Raw genomic sequence first — 23,860 nt, forward strand, 5'->3', positions numbered from 1 at the left:
TCTCTCTTGTTTGTTCTCCTCTGCTTGAGCTATCGGTCCAAATCCTAACGCTTTAAACTCATACCCCATTGGTTCAAATTGCTACCTTTCCAATCTTATTTCTATTCCTCCTCTCTTTCTCTTGTGAAAAGTCTTTTGTCTCCAACAAGTTTGCCTACATTCATCTTTCTCTCTCATACTTACCAACTCCCAGAGCAATGAACTACTCCTACTAAAAAGACAATGCAGACAACTAGAAAGAAAATGGAGGAAAAACAGTCAAGATTCCACAACCATGATAAAACAACTACAAACAATACAAAACAGCTCTAAGACTGGTCTACTCACTGAAAAAAATTGACCACATCACAGAGGCATACCACAACTCACATTGGCTCCCAATACAAGCAAAAATACACTTCAAATATTCCTGCCTACTATTTAAAGCAATAAACGGAGACAGCCCAGCCTATTGGAACAATCGACTAGTTCAATCCACCTCAACCAAACATAGGAGAACCCACACACCATTCACACACCCTCCAACCAAAAACGTCAAAAGAAAAAAACTGTACGACAACCTCCTAGCCCCTCGAGCTGCAACACTCAACCCCCAATTCTACAACCTATTCACATCGACCACAGACTACAAAACCTTCAAAAAAAGAAATAAAACCCCTTCTATTCAAAAAACATTTAAAACCGAACTAACTCAATCAGAAATGTCCCAAGCATCACCTGCAACTACTCCATATGTACTTCTAATGTCATGACAATTCAGACATAATTTATGTTATGTTATGTTTGGAATAATGGTTACATATATGAGATTCAATAAAAGAAAATTTTCACTGCCTGTTTCTATTCTGACCATTTATTCCATTTCATGGTTATTACAAAAAATATTTTTTTACATGGGAGTGTCAAAAAATGATGGGCCCTGGGTGCCACATACCCTAGGTACGCCACTGCTGGAATGCTGTATTTGGTGTACGCCAAACATGTTCTCTTTTCTGGTGTCCAAATAATTCAATTTTAGACTCAGAACACTATTCCATTAGTCCTGCTGTTTGTCTACTTTCTCTCTGGCAAACTTCAGTGTCTGGTCTTAGAAAGCAAAAGTTTCCTCCTTGCACACTTCCCATGCAAGTTAAATTTGTGCAGCCTCTTTCTGATTCTAGAGACATACACTTTCACATCAACAGTAGCAAGAGCCTGCTATAGGTCCCGTGATGACATTTTAGGGTTTTTGGAGACTTCTTTTAGCATTTTGCGGTCTGCTCTGGCGGTAAACTTGCTTGGACGGCCAGACCTGGGCATGTTGGCAGTTGTTTGGAAAGTCCTCCACTTGTACACTATTTTCCGGACCGTGGAATGGCTAATGTCAAATTCTTTCGAGATCTTTTTAAATCCCTTACCAGACTTATAAGCGGCTACATTCTTCTTTCTGAAGGCCTCAGACAGCTTTTTTTTTTGTATAATATTTTTATTAGCAATTGCAACACAGAGTATACAGAAATCCAACATTACAAGGGCACAAGGCTCACAACAGGTATAAAACCGGGTGGGAAATTCAAACTGGCAGTATACAGAAAAGAAATGAAGGAACGGGATATCGTCATACATTCCAGTCACAATCTGCAAATTTTTGTTTATTTGAAGATCAGAGGAAAAAAACCCCAGTCGCAATTCACATTCGCAGACCACCAACACACCATCCAAAACTCCGGCCATGAATAAACTCTCTACTTGATGTGATATGCTACGGGCGATTTTGTCTCTGGGTCCTATTGACGGAGTGGCTTCTGTGTGGTAGGGGGAGCTGGATTTCCTGGGGGGACCAGAGAGAATTCCTTGATTTGTTTGGTCATATCATGGGAGGCTCCTCGAATCTGCAGGAAATGCAGTTCAAGATACTACAGACAGCTCTTTTGATCTCACCATGATGTTCACTCTCACTGCAGCAGTCATGAGCACACCAAACTAAATGTTTGAGGTTTAAGTAGAGCAACCTCCTTCAAAATGCTGAGTAACGATGTTCTAATCATGTCTACCTAATGAGATACAACTGTGTGTGATTTGAGCCACTTTAAGTGGGAGGATATGTGGGGGGGGGGGGGGGAATCTTAATTTATTCCTCAGTTAGAATACACATTTTTTATGGATCTCTTTTGTTTCATGAATAAATCAAGGAAAATTTTTTTGTTTACCTGCAATTACATCACTTTCTTTTCCAGAGATAAATTTAAAAAAACAGATTTGACATCAAAATGTGAACATTTCTTAAGAAAGAACTGAATAATTCATGGGGTGTCCTAATTTTTTCACATGACTGTAACTGTTTGGTTTTTGCTTGTTAGCCAGAGCATATCTGCACATTATTCATTTGACCCCTGAGGAAGCCTTCATTTGGTGAAACGGGTCCCCATTGGGCATTAATTCATTCTGCTACAACTGAAATATCGGCACTCAAGTTGCAAAAGATAAATGCCAATTCTAGTTATTTATTTATTTATTCAATTTTTGCACAAGTAGCACTTTATATTAGTAGCACAGCACATCAGCACTTTTTAATTCACAAAGACTGAGCTCGATGAAAGATACCTCTGTCCTGCAAAGACTGTAGAATAAACCATTTATGATTGTACAGTGCAGGCATCTGAGAGCACAGTTAAATTAAAAAAAGTCAATCTAAGAAGTGATTTCAGATTAAGGATAATTTATTAGACAAGTCTGTTCTTTTGGATTAACGGATGATACATTTGACTTATTTCCATTGTGGAGTAATTTAGTGTTTTCACTATCATATCTCAGGCCTACATATGAAAAGAAAAGGAATTCTTAGGTCTGAAAGATCTCAACTCTGTAGCTCAAGAAACAGAGGACTCTCGGAAGAGCTATCAAATCCTACTGGCATAGTGCTTAGCATTCATGTTATACTTACTCCTCCTCCTTCTCTAGCCTTCTCTTAAATGCCATCGCTGGAGGTGACTCTAGGCTGCTGGAAGAGCTGCAAAATACAGCATCCATTAGTGTCTGCTCTAGAGCAGGGATTTTCAACCCAGTCCTCAAAATACACCCAGCCAGTCAACTTTTCAGGATATCCACAATGAGTATGTACGATATAGATTTGAATAAAATGGAGGTTATGCATGCAGCTTTATCTCATGCATATTCACTGTGGATATCCTGAAACTTGACTGGCTTGGTGTATCCTGAGGACTGAGTTGAAACAATCATTCCCCCTAGATCAGGGGTGTCCAATGTCGGTCCTCGAGGGCCGCAGTCCAGTCGGATTTTCAGGATTTCCCCAATGAATATACATGAGGTCTATTTGCATGCACTGCTTTCATTGTATGCTAATAGATCTCATGCATATTCATTGGGGAAATCCTGAAAACCCGACTGGATTGCGGCCCTCGAGGACCGACATTGGACACCCCTGCCCTAGATGACATTGTTCTCTCTTAAAATGCATTCCCCTATGTTCCCCAGAAGGTACTCTTCTGCAGAGGTGTAGCAAGACACACAATTATGGGTGGGCCTGAGCCCAGTGGGTGGGCTTGAAAGTTCAGCCCTCTACCCGGCACCTCTTCTTCCCCTTTCCACCTACCAGACAATCGGGGGGGGAGGGGGTCGGGGGTCTCTTACCTCCATTTCCCCAACCCTTCTCCAGTACCTTTTAAGTCCTTCAGTTCTTTGTCAGCAGTGAGCGGTGACTTATAGCCACTTTCTCACACCAGCCCTGACCCTTCTTTCTGATGCAATTTTCTAGTCCTGCAAATAGGAAGTTGCATCACAGGGAAGGCTCAGGGGTGGATCAAGGAGTGGATATGTGTCACTGCTTGCTGCCAGCAAAGAACTAAAGGACTTAAAAGATACTGGGGGGTTGGGGGAATTGAGGTAAGACACACACCCCTGACTGTATGGGGGAGAGAAGGGAAGGAGAAAAAGAGAGAGAGAGAGATACAAGGAGTCTTCAGCTGGTGGGGCTTGGGGCTCCCTGTCAGTTACATTATAACTGTGCCACTGTTGAGTGGGCCCAAGGCCAAAATGGGGGGGCCCAGTACACAGCTGCTTCTCTGTCCCATCCTTACCTCCCTGTCCCCCCACACACAAGCCTTTGTCAGACATTTTCCTTGCTTATATTAAGTCACAACTCACCAAAGTGATAATCCTGTAAAGCTTTGCATTCCTTGGCTTCTCCCTGTCCACGGCATCTCAGATGGCACTTCCTGTCTCCATTTTGGAGGAGAGGAACCCCAGGACTGGAAGCCTGGGCACAACTTAGGGTAGGGGCCAGGGTAGATGCTAGAACCATTTTGAACAAAGGTCTGAAATTGCTGCCCATGAAATTCTAGGTTTGGCTGCCAGTACTCTGGTACAGGTTGGTGGCCATTCATTCTTCTTCTAGTTGGTGGGATCCTCATGGGACATGCTTGAAAAGTAGTTGCTTGTTTCTGACTATCAGGTATTTCCATCTGGCTCCCCCAGGCTACATAAAGCCATGCATTAAGGCCATGCGGTTACCCTAAAAAAAATATATAAAAGCAATAAAATTATAGCTGTGGTAATACTGAATGAATGAAAAGTTAGCTTAGAATTCTGGTTTAGTAACCTTATCAACATAAGTGTGAAAATAATTCAGAGCCCTGGAAAAAACACTGAATTTAACCCACTAAAAAAAGAAAAAGGAGGCTCAGAGATTTAGAACAGAAGCAGACAACAAATCAACAGGAAATATAGAGCAAGCATAAATAATAAGCAGCTCGGGATACTGTGAAGGTAGCTTAGGGCACTGAAATGGATGCTCACAGCACTACCTAATAAGTAACAGTAAATATAGCTAACTGCCTTGGAGTTATCAGCTCATTTGGACCCAATTCACTATGTACAGGCAAAACATGTAGGGTGAATATCAAAAAAGAAGAAACCTCAAAAGAAAAGGGTTCCATAAGACAAAATTACATATGAATATATAATGCACAAAACTGCAAGTGATGTTCTCAAAATATGTTCTAAATGAAAATAATAAAAACTCAACACAGTGCTTTGCTTATCCTAGGAATAAGCTGTGGATTTCCCCAAGCCATCTCAATAATGGCCTATGGACTTCTCTTTTCAGGAAATTATCCAAACATTTTTAAACCCTGCTAAGCTAACTGATTACACTACATTCTCCAGCAACTCATTCCAGAGTTTAATTAAACGTTGTGTGAAGAAATATTTTAGATGGTTTGTTTTAAATCCATGACTTAGTAGCTTCATCGCATGCCCCCTAGTCCTACTATTTTTGGACAAGTGATTCACATCTACTTTTTCCACTCCATTCAATTTTTTATAGACCTTTATCATATCACCCCGAGCTGTCTCTTCTCAAAGCTGAAGAGCCCTAGCCACTTTAGTCTTTCCTCATAGGGAAGTCAACTTATACTGAGAGAATTTAACAAGCCTGTTCAAGTAGATGTTAATCATTGTTATCAGTGAATCATAGTTGAAAGTACAGTAAAACCTTGAATTGCAAGTAACTTGGTTTGCAAGTGTTTTGCAAGACAAGAAAAACATTTGATTAGATTTTAACTTGATATACAAGCAGTGTCTTGCAATACAAGTACATACAGTATACACACATTACAACTGAGCCGATGGTTCTCTCTCTAACACTGCAAGAGTGTAATGACTGTTTTTTACGAGCAAAGTCTTGCAATACTGGTACATACAGTATACATGCGTCACATCATCACAACTGAGCCGATGGCTCTTCTCTCTCTGACGCTGCAGGAGTGTAGTGACTGTTCTAAATAGGCAAGGTCTTGCAATACAAGTATGTATAGCATTTTGTATTAAGGTTTTTGGGTTGTGGAATGAATCATCTGAGTTTCCATTATTTCCTATGGGGAAATTCGCTTTGATATACGAGTGCTTTGGATTACAAGCATGCTTCTGGAATGAATTATGCTCGCAAACCAAGGTCTTACTGTATTACATATATACATAATTTTGCCTTGTGAAACCCTTTTCTTTGAAGTTTCTTTTTTTTTTTTTATATTCATCCTACATTTTTTTTTTTTTTTAACATTTAGATATTCTTAAAGGAGAAAGAAAGATTAGGTTCTTACCTCAATAATCTTTCTTGTAGATGTGTCTAGTGGTCCTGAATGTTAGGGTTATGTATCTGAACCCGCAAATTGCTTGCGGAATATTGTCAATCATCTTTGAACTCCACCTCCTTCCCAGGAAGCTGCTTCTGCCCCCTCAGTTTGTACAAAAGCAATCAAGCAGCACTGTAATGACATAACTGGAAGGAGGGAAAAGAGAAAAAATCCCAGACACTACATTTCTGTTCTGCTCTGTAACAAACGATAAAATTATGTTCTTACCTGTTAATTTTCTTTCCTTTAGAAGCAGCAGATGAATCCAGAGACCAATGGGATAGCTCACATCTACCAGCAGGTGGAGATAGAGAAACTGATTAACAGATGTACTTATTTGCTGGCACTCCTCCTGTCTCATCAGTATAGCTCCTTGCCCAAGCACATTTAACCATCAATAGGTATAGCATGTAAAAAACTTCTTTCCCAGAACACATCGCGAACAGCAACGATACAGAATACCATCATTAACAACACCCAATCACTAAAAGTCGCACACGAAAAAACCGACAACCAAATACCAGAAAGGGTGGGGCTCTGGATTCATCTGCTGCTTCTAAAGGAAAGAAAATTAACAGGTAAGAACATAATTTTACCTTCCTTAGCAAAGCAGCAGATGAATCCAGAGACCAATGGGATGTAGCAAAGCAATCCTTAATCTGGGTGGGAAGTAAACGCCGCCTTCGCAACGACCGAAGCATCAAAAAACCCCTATCGCATGTGCCCGCACATCCATGCAGAGATGCGGAGAGAAGGTACTCTCGGAAGACCAGTTAGCCGTGAGACAAATCTCCTCCAAGGCAAAAACCCTCTGGGCCGAGCCCAAGAAGCAGCCATCGCTCCAGCGGAATGGTCATGAAGTTCAATCGCCACCCGCTCCCCCGCCAGTAGGCAAGCATAAAGAATGTCCTCCTGGACCTAATGAGCGAAGTAGGCATCGTACACCGCCATACGCCTGAGGCGTCCCTTGAAGAATATCAAAAGGAGATATAAACAACTAACAGTTGATAGAACCGAGCTCGCGGAGAACTCGACATACGTATCAAAAATTGCAGTGAATAAAAGCACTGCTCCCAATATCCCCTCCCAGGAAGAAGGAAGGAAAAAGCGAGCCTGACGGAAAAGAAAGGATGACACCCTCCTAGAAAGAAATAGTGGTACCAGCCGAACTGATACCCCATATTTTGGAAATCAGAAATAGGAATACCCGTTGAACAAGGCCTGCCACATAGAAGATTGCAGAGCTGAAGCCATGGCCACAAGAACACCCTGTTCAACGGCACAGCCCTTTGGAATCCCCAAAAGACAAGGAGGAAATAAAGCCTTCGGTAAACTGCGAAGAAATACGTGAGGAATGTACTCCAAATCGTGCTCTCCATGAGGTGCCTGAACATACCGCACTCTGTTTAGGGACTGAACTATATAAAGCTGAGAAGGAAACGAAGAGCAATCTACCCAATCCTTGTAACAAGCCCAGAAAGGCTCCAGAAGCGGAAGGGAATTGAACGCTAAGCCCTTGGCAATACACTTGTGGCAAAAAAGGAACTCTGGAGTGGTTCAAACGTGAAGAAGCGCCCAAGAAAGGAAAAAATCCTCCAACAGGAAGCAGAAGCCACAGGAGATGTCCATAGCACCTGGATAAGAGAAGAAACAACCATCTTCGCATAACCCGTACACGTCAGCCAAGCTTAACCAAAAAACTAGGTTGTAATACTAAAGTAGTACAAATATCCAAGTGGATCGGACCCTAGGCGGGCAAAGCCGGAGTCGCCAGGAAACTTCCTAGTCCAGCTGTCGAAAAACTCATCAAATCCGCATCGTAACGATGGCGCCGCCAATCCAGAGAGTCTACAAATACTGTGCCCAGAAAGCGAGCTCGAAATGGCGAAACCAAGCCATCATCAGCCAGCGGAAAACACTGAAAAAGAGGAGGCAGAGGTGAGAAAGGAGCCATGCAGCCACCCCCTCTAACTCTCACTCCCTGGGCCTGGTGAAGAAGCTAGGAAGCTTAGAATTGAGAGACGAGGCTATGAGGTCTAGGTCAAGGAGAACTCACTTCTATACAAATAGCCGGAACGCCTGAGTTAAAACTCACAATATCCAGAATGGAGAAGATCTCACTATGACTAACCTGTACACTTGCTAGAGCGTACACAGTGCAGTACACCATCACATACAAAACATGAGCCATGCTCAGATTACACGGAGAGAAGTCTAAAGAAACCCATTTCCTGACCCGGAAAATGAGCTGCCAACTGAAGAGTCAGATGAGGGTCCACCCAGGAAGTAGGACCCTGACGTAACCCGCTATGGAGTATCTCACCTACAGCCCAGGCTGTCGAGAAAAATCACCATCACAATACTGACTAAAAGGAGCTTCAGCGGAATACCGGAAGAATGGCCGAAGCCCCAGAAAGGTAGCCTGACCATGCTCCAGAGCAGAATACTAAACAAGTATCGAGTCGCCTCTCAAGACCAGACTGGTGGATCTGAGGATGGCGGGCACTGAGCCCCCCCAAACCCGCCAGGTCGGAATGTCTGGGGACCAGAAGCCAGTCCAGCAAAGACCGAGGCATGCACATGAAAAGAAAAAATCACACTGAGCAATGCTTGAGAACCATACCAAAGAACGGGAGCTCCGAGATACCGGGAACCACCGGAATAAAAGCGACTGCTGGAGCAGTATAACGGGAAAGCAATCCGAAGTTCCCAGAGGCGTCAGTAACCTGGCTCCCAGAACCTGTACCGAAACCCATACCTTTGGTCACGGATATCGAAGATGAAAACAAACCTGAGACTGGGCCCCATCACCCTAGTCCGTGGGAAGAAACACATGTCTTTCCTATATGAATACCAACAACTCCCTGATAAACCCAAAATTATCACCGGAGAAAAGAGTGCTGCGTAAATTCGACGATTCACGGCCCAAAGCACTGAGGCACAGAAACCACCAGTTTCGTGCCAGTCAAAGGGCCCGACTGGAAGACGGCCGAATCAAGCATGCCGTCCAAAAGGAAGTAAGCGAATCGCTCGGCAGTGCTGGCAGTGCCACAACGGTACCACTGCCCATCTTTGCAAAAAGGATAGAAAAGCCTGGGGGAGGAGAAATGTCCTATGCCAAAACCAAAAACACAGCTCCAAGAGAGGCAAGCCAACCTAGTTCTGAGGGAAAATTCAACACACAGGGAAAATGTAACACATAGTGAAACACAAAGCATTGAGCCTCCAAGAACGAACCGGAAACCTGAGGAAGATGCAAAATTGCAAGCATCCCGAAAAACAAACATCCACAGCCCCCTGAGCAAACATCATAGTGTCCTCCCCCTCCAGAAAAAGCCTGAAGAGACTCAGGAAGAAGCCAAGAGCCCCTCAGAATGCAGTGCAGAAGGTCAGGGAACATCCGGATGAGAACTTTAAGAAGAAGAAAGAAACTCTTCAAGGAAAACTCAAGTTTGACGCAATGCAAAGAGGAGTATATTGGCATCATGAACACAGTACAAACTCACAGTAACTTGAGCGAAATATGTAAGGCCTCCAAAGTGAATACCCACGAGACTCAATCAAGATGCTGCATCCACCGTCCCGTGGAAAACAGCAGACTAACAGTAACAGGTAGAGACAAAGCTCCCATCGTTAATGAGAGCTGCCGGGATAATGCCAACAGCCATATGGCGCGTGCTCTTCCGCAGGTTAATAGAATAGGTAACTGCCTCCTGGTGAGAATGAGCTGAATAGCCCTGTCTGGTCGGGGTACCGTCTAGCATGTGTCATGAGCAGAATCAGGGGCGAGGCAACAGGCATAGAGCGTAGGACACCCTAAGCATGTGGAAGAAGAGGAAGCTGGCCCCTAGCCATCATCAGCCCCATAGACCTTGCGGTGAGATCGGAGGGCTGCCTAGTACGCACCAGGAGTATAAAGCGACCTCCATGTGATACGCCTTAACAACCAACAGACCTCAGAGACACCCAAACCCCCAGGAAGAAGGGAAGAGCCAACCAGCCCCAAGAGAGACCCCTCACATGGTGAAGAAGGAGTTTTATAGCGCTACCAGACCGAAGCAGCGCTGTACAGAGGAAGAAAGATCAATGAAACCTCTAACATACATAGCTCCTCCACCCTTCAGGGACCCTGAGAGAGACAAGAAACGCCCTGTAAGAAACATGGGGACTGTGCCTACCGATCACCCACGACATAGAAAAAAAAACTGAGTGTCGGAGGCCACACACAGCAGAAACTTCTACTGTAAGTCCCTTGAGACATACCAGGACCGGCCCAAGAAAACTAGCAGCCTATCAGCAAATGAAGCTAGTGGAATACACACAAACACACAGCAAACTTGAGCACTGCCCCAAGGGTCAAAGCTGCCCTAACAGCCTCAATGGACCGGACCCCGAACCGGATAAGCCCAGGAACATGCTGAAAAGTCAGCAGTATAAAAACGCTCCCCGAACACACAGTGGCATCGCCGCTTTCAGAGGAGACCCAAGCGCGGGAAGCTACGCACCAAAATCTGTCGGCTCCCAGAACCGCTCTGCAACACAGACCCGGAGCCCCGCCATGGCCGAAAAATCTGAAAATACACCGCGGGGAGGAAAAGAAACAAAGGCCGGCGCATGAACTCAACAGCATTGGAGAACAAGCGTTCGCCGTTCGCACTCCGGAAAGACCCGGCTCCCGGACAGTGACCGAAGAACACACCCGGAGCCGATCTCACCTCCCCGCGGCCACACTGGGAGCCGTGCAAATATGCGTCTCTCCAAGACAACACCGGGAGCCGCTCAAATATGGCCCCCCCCCCCCCACTGGCTGCTTGTAACGCTGAGGAGGAACAGCCCTAGAGACTCACAACCACTGCAGCTCTTATTGCCAGGGAAAGAAAGAAGTGTGTGCTTCTACCACGTGGGAAGGCCCCGGCTCCCTTAACCAAGCATAGCCCTGCACCGAAGCCACTCCGGAGAAAACCAAACGTTTCCCCACAAGAAAACAGCGGCTAACAAAAGAAAAGTACTAGCCAGAAGAACCACTTAACAGTGAAACAACCGAGCTCACCCCAGCACACAACAGCACCCGCAGGTCAAATACAAGAAGAGTTAAACATATACTCACAACCTTGTAAGGAGCCAGTTGCTCAGCACTAGTAGGGAAGAAATACTCTACGGGGAACCACCAGCGTTCATACCGGCACAAAACAGCCCCGCAGTTCCAATACAAAGTGAAATAAAGCACAGTTACTTACCGTAACAGGTGTTATCCAGGGACAGCAGGCATATATTCTCACATGTGGGTGACGTCATCTACGGAGCCCCGGCGCGGACAGCTTTTCAAGCAAACTTGCTAGAAGTTTCAAGTTTGCACACTGCACCACGCATGTGCGTGCCTTCTGCCCACTAGAGGGCGCATCCCACCTCGTGGTCCTCAGTTCCATAACTAGCTTAGAAGCCATCCCCGGGGAGGTGGGCGGGTTGTGAGAATATATGCCTGCTGTCCCTGGATAACACCTGTTACGGTAAGTAACTGTGCTTTATCCCAGGACAAGCAGGCATGATATTCTCACATGTGGGTGACCTCCAAGCCAAACCAAAAAGGGCAGGTGGGAGGATGGCAAATTTAAGAAAACAGATTTTGTAAAACTGACTGGCCAAACCGGCCGTCATTCCTGGACAGAGTGTCCAGACAGTAGTGAGAGGTGAATGTATGAACCGAAGACCAAGTGGCAGCCTTACATATGTCTTCCATCGGGGTGGAACGGAGGAAGGCTATCGAAGCTGCCATTGCTCGGACCTTGTGCCCCGTGACTCGACCCGGGGGAGGAAGGCCAGCCTGAGTATAGCAAAGGGAAATGCACGCCGCCAACCAGTTAGACAGAGTGCGCTTGGAAACTGGGTGCCCTAATCGATTGGGATCGAAGGACAAGAATAATTGCGGGACCTTCCGATGGGACTTGGTGCGTTGAAGGTAAAATGCCAACGCCCTCTTACAGTCAAGCGTGTGAAGCGCCGTCTCGCCAGGATGGGAGTGGGGCTTAGGGAAGAACACAGGAAGGACAATGGACTGATTGAGGTGGAAATCAGAAACAACCTTCGGGACGAACTTAGGATGGGTGCGGAGGACCACCTTGTCATGATGGAATACGGTGAAGGGTGGGTCCGCAACCAAGGCTTGTAGTTCCCCAATCCGCCTAGCGGAGGTGAGGGCAATCAGAAACACCACCTTCCAAGTCAGAAATTTCAAGAGGGACTTGTTGAGTGGCTCAAAGGGTGGTTTCATCAGTTGAGCTAAAACCACATTCAAATTCCATACGACTGGGGGAGGTTTGAGCGGGGGACAAACCCTGAGTAATCCTTTCATGAAGCGTGTCACCAAGGGATGGAGAGACAGAGGGCGTCCATCCAGGTGTTGGTGGAAGGCGGAAATCGCACTAAGATGGACACGCACCGAAGTGGTTTTCAGGCCAGAGCGCGACAAATGGAATAAGTAGTCCAGAACCGAGGGTACCGGGGCCGATACCGGGTCCAGGAGGAAAGATGAGCACCAGGTGGAAAACCTGGTCCATTTCTGCGAATAGCAAAGCCTCGTCGAGATCTTGCGGGAGGCTTCCAGCACTTCCCTCACTGATTGAGACAGGTCCGGAGGGGTCAGGGAACAAGAAACCAAGCTGTCAGGTGCAATGACTGCAGATTGGGATGTAACATGGATCCTTGATTCTGAGATAGCAGAGAAGGACAGACAGGCAGAAGAAGGGGTTCCCTGGCGCTGAGTTGGAGCAGTAGGGAGAACCAGTTCTGACGCGGCCACCGAGGAGCTATGAGAATCATCGTGGCCGTGGACGATCTGAGATGTACCAACGTTCGCATGATCAGAGGGAAAGGAGGGAATGCATAGAGGAACTTCCCGTCCCAATCGAGAAGGAAGGCATCCGCCTCCAGACGATCCCGCGAGTACATCCGAGAGCAATACAGTGGTAGTTTGTGTGTCTCCGGAGAGGCGAACAGATCTACCTGTGGCGTTCCCCAGCGAGCGAAGACCTCGTGCAGAACTGCTGAGTGTAGAGTCCACTCGTGGGGTTGCAGGAGTCGACTGAGTTTGTCCGCCAGACAATTCAGTTCCCCCTGGATGTAGACCGCCCGGAGGAAGATGTTCCGGGAGGCCGCCCACTCCCAGAGGCGAAGGGCCTCGGAGCAGAGGGGCCACGACCCCGTTCCCCCCTGTTTGTTCACATAGTACATTGCTACTTGGTTGTCCGTGCGGACGAGGACCACCTGGTCCTGTACTACGTGAACGAAGGCTCGAAGTGCTAGGAAGATGGCCCGAAGCTCTAGCACGTTGATGTGACAGCGACGGTCCTCTGCCGACCACAGGCCCTGTGTGCGAAGACCGTCGAGGTGGGCTCCCCACGCGTAGTCCGAGGAGTCCGTGGTCAGGACCTTGCGAAATGGGGGAGTGCGAAACATTAGTCCCGTGGACAGATTTGAAGAGTCTGTCCACCAACTTAGCGATTTCCGCAAAAGCGGAGTCACCGAAATGAGGCGCGACTCCGGATCGCACTCCTGGCGCCATTGTGATGCGAGTGTATACTGAGGGATCCTCAGATGCAGCCTCGCAAATGGCGTGACGTGTACCGTCGAGGCCATATGGCCGAGCAGCATCATCATGCGCTTGGCCGACACCCTTGGTAGTTGAGAGACCTGGCGGCTCATCCGTACCAAGACTTCCAACCGTTGGGTCGGAAGGTAGGAGCGCAGGCGCACCGTGTCCAGCACCGCACCTATGAATTGAAGAGACTGAGCCGGCCTCAACTGAGACTTTGGAAAGTTTATCTCGAATCCGAGGGTTTGCAGGAAGGCAATAGACTGTCGGGTCGCTGAGATAACCTCCTCCCTGGTCGGGGCTTTGATGAGCCAGTCGTCCAGGTAAGGGAACACATGGAGCCCGCGAGACCTCAGGGCTGCCGCCACTACTACCATGCACTTCGTGAATACTCGTGGGGACGCGGCCAGGCCGAAGGGCAGGACTCTGTACTGGAGGTGTAGGTCTCCCACCTGGAATCGTAAGAATTTTCGGCAGGTGGGGTGCACCGGGACATGGGTATATGCTTCCTTCAAGTCGAGGGAGCACATCCAGTCCCCTTCCTCCAAAAGAGGATACAAGACCGGGAGAGATAGCATTCGAAATTTCTCCCTGGCCAGGCATTTGTTGAGCTTCCTGAGGTCGAGTATGGGGCGCATGTCCCCGGTCCTTTTTGGGACCAAAAAGTAACGGGAGTAAAATCCCGTCCCCCACTGGTCCTTGGGGACCGGCTCGACCGCCCGAAGCTTCAGGAGAGCTTTGGCTTCGGTCAGAAGGGTCGGTAGTTGCGACCGGTTGCACAAGGCTAAATTTGGGGGACTGTCCGGTGGCGAGGACACAAAATTGAGCGAGTAGCCTTCGGAGACGATCCGGAGCACCCAAGCGTCTGAGGTAATCGCGGTCCATGCCTTCCGGAAGGACCGAAGACGCCCCCCGATGGGAAGGGGTTCTGGTGAAGGTGCGGAGGGGAACCCGCCCCGTCCGCTCAGCCCGTCAAAAGGAAGGCGCGGGCTTAGAAGGGCCCTGCGCCGGGGCTTGGGTTTGTCCCCCTCTGCCTCGTTGAGACGGACGTCTCGGAGGCGGTCTTGAGAAAGACGGGGTCGACTTCTGGGGGTACCGGCGCGGCGGAGGCCGGAAAGGTTTCTGCGGCGGGGGCCTAGGTTTGGGGCGGACCAGGGATGCTAAAGAGCGTTCCTGTTCCGACAACCGCTTGGTCGCCGCCTCCAAAGACTCGTCAAATAACTCGGACCCCACACAGGGCAGGTCTGCAAGACGTTCCTGCAGGTTTGGGTCCATGTCGAGGGTGCGAAGCCAGGCCAAGCGGCGCATGGCCACTGCGAGGGCCGACACCCTCGAAACCAGCTCAAAGGTGTCGTACACTGAATGGAATAGGTACAACCGCAATTGAGACAGGTTGGACATAAACTTATCGAATCCTGCTCTTTGGGAGTCCGGTAACGAGTTCCGATATTGAGGAAGGTCCTTCACCATCCCACGCAAGTAGGAGGAAAAGGTGAAGGAGTAATTTAGAACTCTGGTGGCCATCAGAGTGTTTGAATAGAGGCGACGGCCAAACTTGTCCAGGGTCCGCCCCTCCCTGCCGGGTGGAACCGCCGCAGAAACCCGTGAGGGCTGTGATTTTTTAAGGGCAGATTCCACCAGGAGGGACTGGTGGGAGAGCTGCGCCTTATCAAACCCTTTCGGGGGAATCGTCCTATACTTTGATTCCATTTTTGACGGGACAGACGTGCCTGTAAGAGGGCTCGACAAGTTCTTCAGCCAGGTCTGCAGGAGGACACTGTTGAGAGGGAGTCTAGGTACCTCTCTAGGGGGAGTGGGAAGGTCCTGTTCCTCTAGAAATTCCTTGGAATATTTGGAACCTACCATCAGGTCAATCCCCAGGGCTTGGGCCATGTCCTGGACAAAAGATGAGAAGGAGGACGGCCTAGCCTGGGGGGACGGGGTTCTCGACCGTCCCGCCGAGGAGCGGGGGGAGGCCTCATGGGAATACTGAGGATTCCTAACCGATCCTGAATCCCAGGATCCTCTCTCCACGGCCCTCGAGGGGGAGGGTGAGATCATCCTCCTAGGGGAGTCCCTGGGGGAGGATCCCGGGGTCCGTGGGGTCCTCTCCCGTTTCCTCGGCGAGGCGGCACGGGAAGACTTTCCCCGGGGTGAGCGGAGGAGCCTCGGATTATCGAGGCGCAACTCCGACACCTGCAGCGCCTCGGCCGCGAACGACGAGGAACGATCGCGCCGAGGCGAGCCTCGGGGTCGCTTAGGCTTCCTCGATCGGCGCCTCGTCCGAGGTCGCCTCGAGGGCGAGGCGTCCGGGGAAGATCCCGAAGCCGAGGAGGAAAGTCGGCGCACTCTGCGGAACTTTTCTTTTGGGCGGACACTGCGCTCAGGAGGCTCCCCCGAGGTCGAGGTCCGGGGCGGGGCCGAGGCCGAGGTGGACGGGGCCGCAATACCCGAGACCGAGGTCGCCGAGGCCGGGGCTCCCGAGGTCGAGGGAGCCGAGACCGGGGCCTCCGAGGCCGGGGGCGCCCCGGCCGAGGTCGACGCCGCCGGGCCCGCAGCACGCTGCAGCACTTCCAGGGCTCCCGACAGCTCCGATGAGATCAAGGCTCGAAGGAGATCCTGGAAGGCCGGAATCCCCACGAAGGTGGGGAGTTCCGAGTCCGGGGCACACTCCCTGGAGGGCGACCTCGGTCTCGAGTATTCCCTCGGGGTGTGCGGAGTCGAGGTCCGATGCGGGGTCGGGGTCGACCCACCCGCTTTGGCCTGACTCGAGGATGGCTTCTTTGCTGAAGGGGATGGAACAGAGGACTTACCCGAAGTTGGCTTCGATGACGACGGGCTGTTGGATGTTCGGGCCCAAGACAGACAATGCACCACCGGTGAGGGTCGGTGATGGAGAGTAGTCTCTCACACCGGCTGCATTTCTTGAATCCCGTAACAGGACGGGACATCGACGAGAAAAAGAAGAAGGCCGGGAACGACCGACGTTCCCCGGCTCAGGCTTCCGGGAGCCCCCGGAGCCCAACGAAAAACAATTATTATTATTTTTTTTTTTTTTTTTTTTTTTTTGTAAAACGGACGAAAAATAAAGCAGCACCGCGATTAATCCGATCAATAAACAAACTAAACGCGGCAGCTAGAAGGCAAAAACACTGGAGCTCAGATCCACAGGGCTTTCTTGCTCCGCGGAAAAATTTGAACTGAGGACCACGAGGTGGGATGCGCCCTCTAGTGGGCAGAAGGCACGCACATGCGTGGTGCAGTGTGCAAACTTGAAACTTCTAGCAAGTTTGCTTGAAAAGCTGTCCGCGCCGGGGCTCCGTAGATGACGTCACCCACATGTGAGAATATCATGCCTGCTTGTCCTGGGATAAACATATACTCACCACCTTGTTAGTAGTGCTGGCAAATGCTTAGTACTAGCAGGGCAAAACTAGCTGGAAGTCCCTTTTTGGTTTTTTTTGTTTTTTTTTTAAGGGAAAGAAGAAAAATTAGGGACAAAGGCAGACCCTCTATCATCGGAGGGAGGGTGAGGCAGGGACAAGGGGGGGCCCAAGTGTAACCTCTAAAGCCGGCCCCGTTTAGCCGGACACCCCTGTCTCACTGAAGAGAAAAAATCTCAACAGGAGAAACAGAATGGCAGTCTCACTGAAGAGAAAACCTCAACAGGAGGTAATAAAGTTCCAGTCACAGCCAGAATCCAGGAGCTAGTTGAATAGCGACTTCAACCTGCTGGGAGATAGAGAATACTGATGAGACAGGAGGAGTGCCAGCAAATAAGTACACCTGTTAATCAGTTTCTCTATCTCCACCTGCTGGTAGATGTGAGCTATCCCATTGGTCTCTGGATTCATCTGCTGCTTTGCTAAGGAAATATCAATTAACATTATAACATTCAAGTAACTGCTTAAAACAAATACCAAAACTATGTGCAATCAACACTAATATTATATAGAGCTCGTAGCTACTCACATGTCTTTCTATTAAGCAGAGACTGAGGGCCAGATTCTCAAAACTCGACAGTAAAATCTGGTGAGTCAATATAATGCTAACAATTTGTTGAGGCACAAACGTGAAACTAATAATAAATATCTTAAAAATACGTATTGTGAAATCCAGTTATGAGCAGGGATTCATCCAGACCATATATACCAAAGATATAGCTGACAAACTAGAAATCAAAAAAGTGAAAAGGAGAAAAATAAACCTCAATTGAGGGATGTTGGGACTACACAAGTACCCAACCCTCCACTCATCATCACGGGTTTATAAAAAACTCCAAAACATGTATAAATAATCAATTCTCACGTTTTTCATTCATACAAAATCTTCTTTTTGTTATTTTCTCAAAGTCTTTTTTATAAATTCAATGTAAATGTCAAGCAATAGAAGGCCCGAATCCCAAACTTAACCACATTAATTGGCGAGGACTCCAGCTGGATACAATAAGTGTAAGCAGTTTTTAGAGATATGAAGCATACAAATGGAACTGTGAAAAAATACACTCATCTGAAATCGAGGGTTTTCACCAAAGGCTTCCAACTCAAAATCCCCTTACAGAAAAGACTTTCTGTTTCGCCCGGCAAGGGCTACTTCAGGGGAAAAGTGCCAACTCGAATATCTCTCTGCTTCTTACTGTCTACTGGTAGTACTGGATTTTGAGTTGGAAGCCTTTGGTGAAAACCCTCGATTTCAGATGAGTGTATTTTTTCACAGTTCCATTTGTATGCTTCATATCTCTAAAAACTGCTTACACTTATTGTATCCAGCTGGAGTCCTCGCCAATTAATGTGGTTAAGTTTGGGATTCGGGCCTTCTATTGCTTGACATTTACATTGAATTTATAAAAAAGACTTTGAGAAAATAACAAAAAGAAGATTTTGTATGAATGAAAAACGTGAGAATTGATTATTTATACATGTTTTGGAGTTTTTTATAAACCCGTGATGATGAGTGGAGGGTTGGGTACTTGTGTAGTCCCAACATCCCTCAATTGAGGTTTATTTTTCTCCTTTTCACTTTTTTGATTTCTAGTTTGTCAGCTATATCTTTGGTATATATGGTCTGGATGAATCCCTGCTCATAACTGGATTTCACAATACGTATTTTTAAGATATTTATTATGAGTCAATATAATGGCCATAGTGGAAGTGATTTGACTTTTACGGATGATTCTTAGCCTAACAGCATGCAAATTATATGCACACTATTTGTGTGGAGAATTGCCAGTAAAGGGAGGGAGGAACTGTGCCTGGTACTTATTCAGAAGAGCAATCGCTAAGCACTAGTGCTGCCCAATTCAGGAAAAAAAAATTTGATTTGATTCAATTCAGCCTATTGAATCAATTTTTCGATTCGATTCAATTTTCATGCCCAATTGGGTGTTTTTTTCAAACATACTGGTGGGATTATTTTATAGCCTCTTCACCCCCTTTGCCTTCTCCTACCCACACTGGTGCTGTGGTGTAAACAAAATAAACAAACAAAAAAGATTTTTCCTCTCTCTGTTAAATCCTAGCTCACGTTCACAGTCTTACACCAGCTCTGGCAGGATACACATTTCTAATCTGACATATTGTAATCTCAAAACAAAAAATAAAATAATTTTTTCTACCTTTTGTTGTCTGGTCATTATTCAAATCATGTTGGTCCCAGGCTCTGGCTGTCTTCAAGTTTCAAGTTTATTTAAGTTTATGTAAAATATTTGGATTTGATCGCAAAATCCAAATCCAATGCGATTAATCCAAATCCAATGCGTCTTCTGATCAAGGTCTCCTTCTTTCTCCGTGCTAACCATCTATCTTCCATCTCTGTCCTCCCCTTCTATTTCCCTTCCCTCCCCCAGAGATCTGGCATCTTTCCTTTTTTTCATCTCCATCCCTGCAGCTGCATCGATAGATCCCACCATCCCCAGATCCACCATCTCTCCTTTTCTCAACTACCCTTCTTCCAGCATCTCTCCCTCCTTCCCACCACCCCAGGGTCCACCAGCTCTCCCTTTCTCTTCCCAACTACCCTCCTATCTAGTATCTCTATCCTCCATCCACCCCCTCTACACCATCCCTTGTGTCCTTCTCTCCCTTTCTTTTCCTTCTCTCCCTAAATCTCAATATCCACCACTTCTCTCCCTCTCCTGTATTTAGACCCATTATTTCTTCCCCCCAATCAGGTATATGCATATCTCTGAACCCCCTCTTCCCTCCATGTACTTCCCTCCCCTGAAGGCCTGCACCTCCCCCCCCGAAGGCCTGAACCTCCCCCCCGAAGGCCTCCCGCTCTTACCTTAAGATAATTGGCAGCCTGCAGAGAGGATTGCAGTGCTGTAGCGATCTTTGCAAGCTGCCGTCATCCTCAGTATCATGTTCGCTCTACCAAGGTCCCGCCCCTCCTCTGACATCAGGGGCAGGATCACGGCAGAGCCAACATGGTGCCAAGGACGACGGTAGCTTGCAAAGATCGCTACAGCATCATGATCCTCTCTGTAGGCTGCCGATTATCTTTAGGTAAGAGTGGAGAGGCCAGGGGGGAAGTCGGAGGATGCTGCAAAGGGCCAAGGCAGCACTTCCCAACTGACCCTCCCCCCTCGCCCCCTACAGCAGCAAGCCAGCAAGATTCAGTGCTGCCACTCCTGCTTTAGGGGGCGAGAGGGGAGGGTTGGTAACTGAATCAGCAAGGCTGATTTTTTTATTTTTATTTTTTAAACAAATCGATTTGAATCGAGTCACCTAATTCAAATCAGTGAATCGATTTGAATCAGAAATCGGGAAGCACTACTAAGCACAACTTCTCCCTTCTGTCAAAGCTGCTCTACCTGCCACGATCAACTGAGCCACAACTCTCCCCGAGTCCTACCGGCTCAGCTGATTGACTAGCAGGGACTGCAGCAGAAAGAAATGTCTCCTCTCATGCCAACCCCCTCCCCGTAGCCTGCCACAGTCCAGATCCCCACGACATCCCCCCTCCCCAAAACCCTGTTAAAGTTTGTCAGGAGGGATGCCCACTACTCTCCTGCCTCAGTCACCACTGCCTGGACCTACCTATACACCCCTGCGCCTTGACAAGAGGGATGCCCACTCCCTCCTGCCACCAGGGTCCCCCCAACCCCCGCTGGCCCCCAACCTTTAAATTACAGGACAGCAGGAGGGATGCCCACTCCCTCTGGCCAGCAAGCCTGTCTCTTCAAAATAGCGGGCCTTCCCCTTCGCAGTGCAGTGGGAACTCATAACAGCCATTTTTGTTCAAGGGTTTGCATGGGGCAGGAACATGGGAAGATTGCGAAGAGGTCCGGGAGGCGGGGATGGGTCAGTCAGCCCTAAAGTTATTTGCTAATTTTTCTTATTTGCAGGTTAACCTTGTTTCTAACCCCCGCAAATATTGAGGGGGGAGTGTATATTAACATCTTTCAAATATTTTAACGTCTATATCAGGGGTGCCCACACTTTTTTGGCTTGCGAGCTACTTTTAAAATGACCAAGTCAAAATGATCTACCAACAATAAAATTTAAAAAAACACAAAGCACACTGTACGCACAGAAAATGTTAATTATTATTTATATTCGGGGGTTTTTTTCAAAGAGGTCAAGGCAGATGACTTTAAAATATGCAATGTCACCTCAGTAACAATTATACAAAAATAGACAAATATACCCCCTCCCCTTTTACTAAACTGCGATAGCTGTTTTTACCACAGGGAGCTGCGCTGAATGCCACGTGCTGCTCCTAACGCTCATAGGCTCCCTGCACTAAAAACCGCTATCGCAATTTAGTAAAAGGGGGCCATAATGTAAAATATAGACAGCAGATATAAATTCGGACACATTTTGATGACTAAATTTAAAATAAAATCATTTTTCCTACCTTTGCTGTCTGGTGATTTCATGAGTCTCTGGTTGCACTTCCTTCTTCTGACTGTAAATCCAATATTTCTTTCTGCCTCCTGCATGCTTCCTCTCCTCTAGACCTCATTCCATTCCCCAACCAACATCTCTCTCGGTCCCTCCATGAGTCCAACTTTTTCTTTCTCTCTCCCTGCCCCCCTTTTCTTTCTCTCGCCCTGCCCCCCTTTCTTTCTTTTATGTTTTTCTCTCCCGCTGCCCCCTTTCTTTATGTCTTTCTCTCTCTCCCTGCCCCCTTTCATTCTGTTTTTCTTTCTCTCTCTCCCCCCCCCAAGCCACCGCTGCCAATTTCTCCCTGCTTCCCCAACATGAGGCCAGGTGTGTACAAGCCTCGCCCCCCTCCCCCCCCCCCCCCGACATAAATTCTGATGTCAGAGAGGAAGTTCCGGACCAGCCAGGCAGTGATTTGTCTTTCAGTAAGTTATTCTTGCTTTCTAGAGGACTTATCACATGAGATCTTACTATCAATCAGGAGTGGGAAGAATAGGTCAGAAAGATCACTAAGCAACATGGAAAATTCATCAACAGAAGCAGAAGAGAGGGGGAAGGAGGGTGAGTGGGAGATGTTAATAAAGTGGTTGACTTCTTTAATTTTTCCGACATACATTTCTGATATATAATTTCTTTTTCTGTTGCAATACACTCTGTCACAAAATAAAACTAGTGTGCACAAAGATAGCTTAGATGTCCAGCTAGAAAACCAATTGGGAGGTGTAATGTTTGTGCTCTGAGATGCAGAGTCAATGAACCCTGAAAGAAAACAAAGTTAACAGCTTTTAAAGAATGGTATAATAAAACAGGCACCTTATTTCTTTCCCGTTTCTTTAGAAGTTTAAAGTTTTTCTTTCCCTAACAAATCTATACCATTTTATGTGATACAATTTAAAAAAAAACTCCTGCTAACTTGCAAGAGGCCTCTCTGATCTAATTCCTTCAAATTTCACAGCATTTTGTTTCTTCTCAAAGCAGTTGAAATAAAGCATATAAAAGGCATGAAATATATGAGACATATTAAATTTTCCCTCATATGCGTTACCCAAACCACTGATGCTTTAAAATCGAGAATGCAATTTCAGCTGAAAAGCATGCCCAAACCACGCTTGAGAGCGACAAACCCCACAATAGGGTGGGGTTCTGGATTCATCTGCTGTGACTAAAGGAAAGAAAATTATCAGGTAAGGACATAATTTTACCTTCCTTGTCATCAACAGCAGATGAATCCAGAGACTAGTAGGATGTACCATAGCAGTCCCAAACGTAGGGAGTGAAATAAACAAGCGAACTTGAAATACCCTGTCCCCAAATCCTGCCTTGCAGCATATGTCCAAGGAGATACGAAATTCCAGAGAGTATATATCCCATGAGAGCACCACACTGTGGAATTCACAGCTACAGTGCCCCTCCACGAATATAATAAGTGCAAAGCAGCCTCCCATCGTGACCACCAAGCCCCAAATAACCTCCTGTGGAATGAAACCATCAGGTCTGGCAATGGTCTTTAGCTGATGGCAAAACCCATGAGCCCTGCCACAAACCAGACCCTCTCTCCTTGCAAGGTTCTAGAAAATCAAGCCTGGAAACATGACAAGTGAAGACTCCCCCTCTAACTGTTGCCTTCTCAAAGCACAAAGTCCATAAGGCTCCCACAGGAGGCAAACTGCTGACCAAAGTCAAGAAGAATGCCACAAAGTGAGAAATGTCTTCCCCAGAGTCCCAAGGAGATACCGTGGCAACCTCAGGCACTGAGGTAGCTGATCCAACTTCCAGTCCACTCTTCCACATGTATGAACCAAGAAGGAGCGGATAGAATAAACTCTAATCAAGAGAGAAAGTGCTGTAAACTAACCCGCAACTAGCCTACCACAGCTAATAGTCAGCTGGCCGGGCTAAACAAGATACAACAGGCCATAAGCGAACTGGCGCTCGGGCTAAGGTCAACCCTCAGCCCGTGTGGTGGTGACTGGGGCCGGCCGGTCAGTGGCAGCAAAGGCTGCACTGCCGGAGATGTGGGCCCAACTCCAAGAGGAGAAAGACTGACAGCGGTGGAGACTGCAGCTGCAGCGATGCCCCCCCTCCCCCCCTGAGCCACAGCGGGAGGGAAGGGCCTTGGCTGACTGCCCTCAGGGCCTTCTACCGCCCGCTGCTCTTACAGCCCAATATCCTGTAGCTCAACTAAGCCCCAGGAACATCTTGCCTCTGGGACCTAAGCCCCAGGAACGTCTCTCAAAGCAAATAAACCATGACAG

General features: G+C 47.5%; 1 protein-coding gene across 7 annotated transcripts in view; it reads right to left on the minus strand.

The window, feature by feature from the left end:
• HCFC1R1 (host cell factor C1 regulator 1) overlaps positions 1–23,860 on the minus strand; it is a 67,565-nt gene that overhangs the window by 30,332 nt on the left and 13,373 nt on the right. For 6 of the 7 annotated variants that reach the window (XM_033945400.1, XM_033945398.1, XM_033945404.1 and 3 more), the window contains exons 2-3: positions 4,144–4,510; positions 2,924–2,989 (exon numbers count right to left, since the gene is read on the minus strand). In XM_033945400.1, coding sequence (XP_033801291.1) covers positions 2,924–2,989; positions 4,144–4,460 — 383 coding nt within the window. In that variant the 5' untranslated portion in view covers positions 4,461–4,510. The remainder of the gene's footprint in view (positions 1–2,923; positions 2,990–4,143; positions 4,511–23,860) is intronic. The other variant, XM_033945403.1, reaches the window with a different exon arrangement.

The sequence above is a fragment of the Geotrypetes seraphini genome, chromosome 5 (genome assembly GCF_902459505.1).
Source record: "Geotrypetes seraphini chromosome 5, aGeoSer1.1, whole genome shotgun sequence".
In the NCBI taxonomy this organism is placed as follows: Eukaryota; Metazoa; Chordata; class Amphibia; order Gymnophiona; family Dermophiidae; genus Geotrypetes; species Geotrypetes seraphini.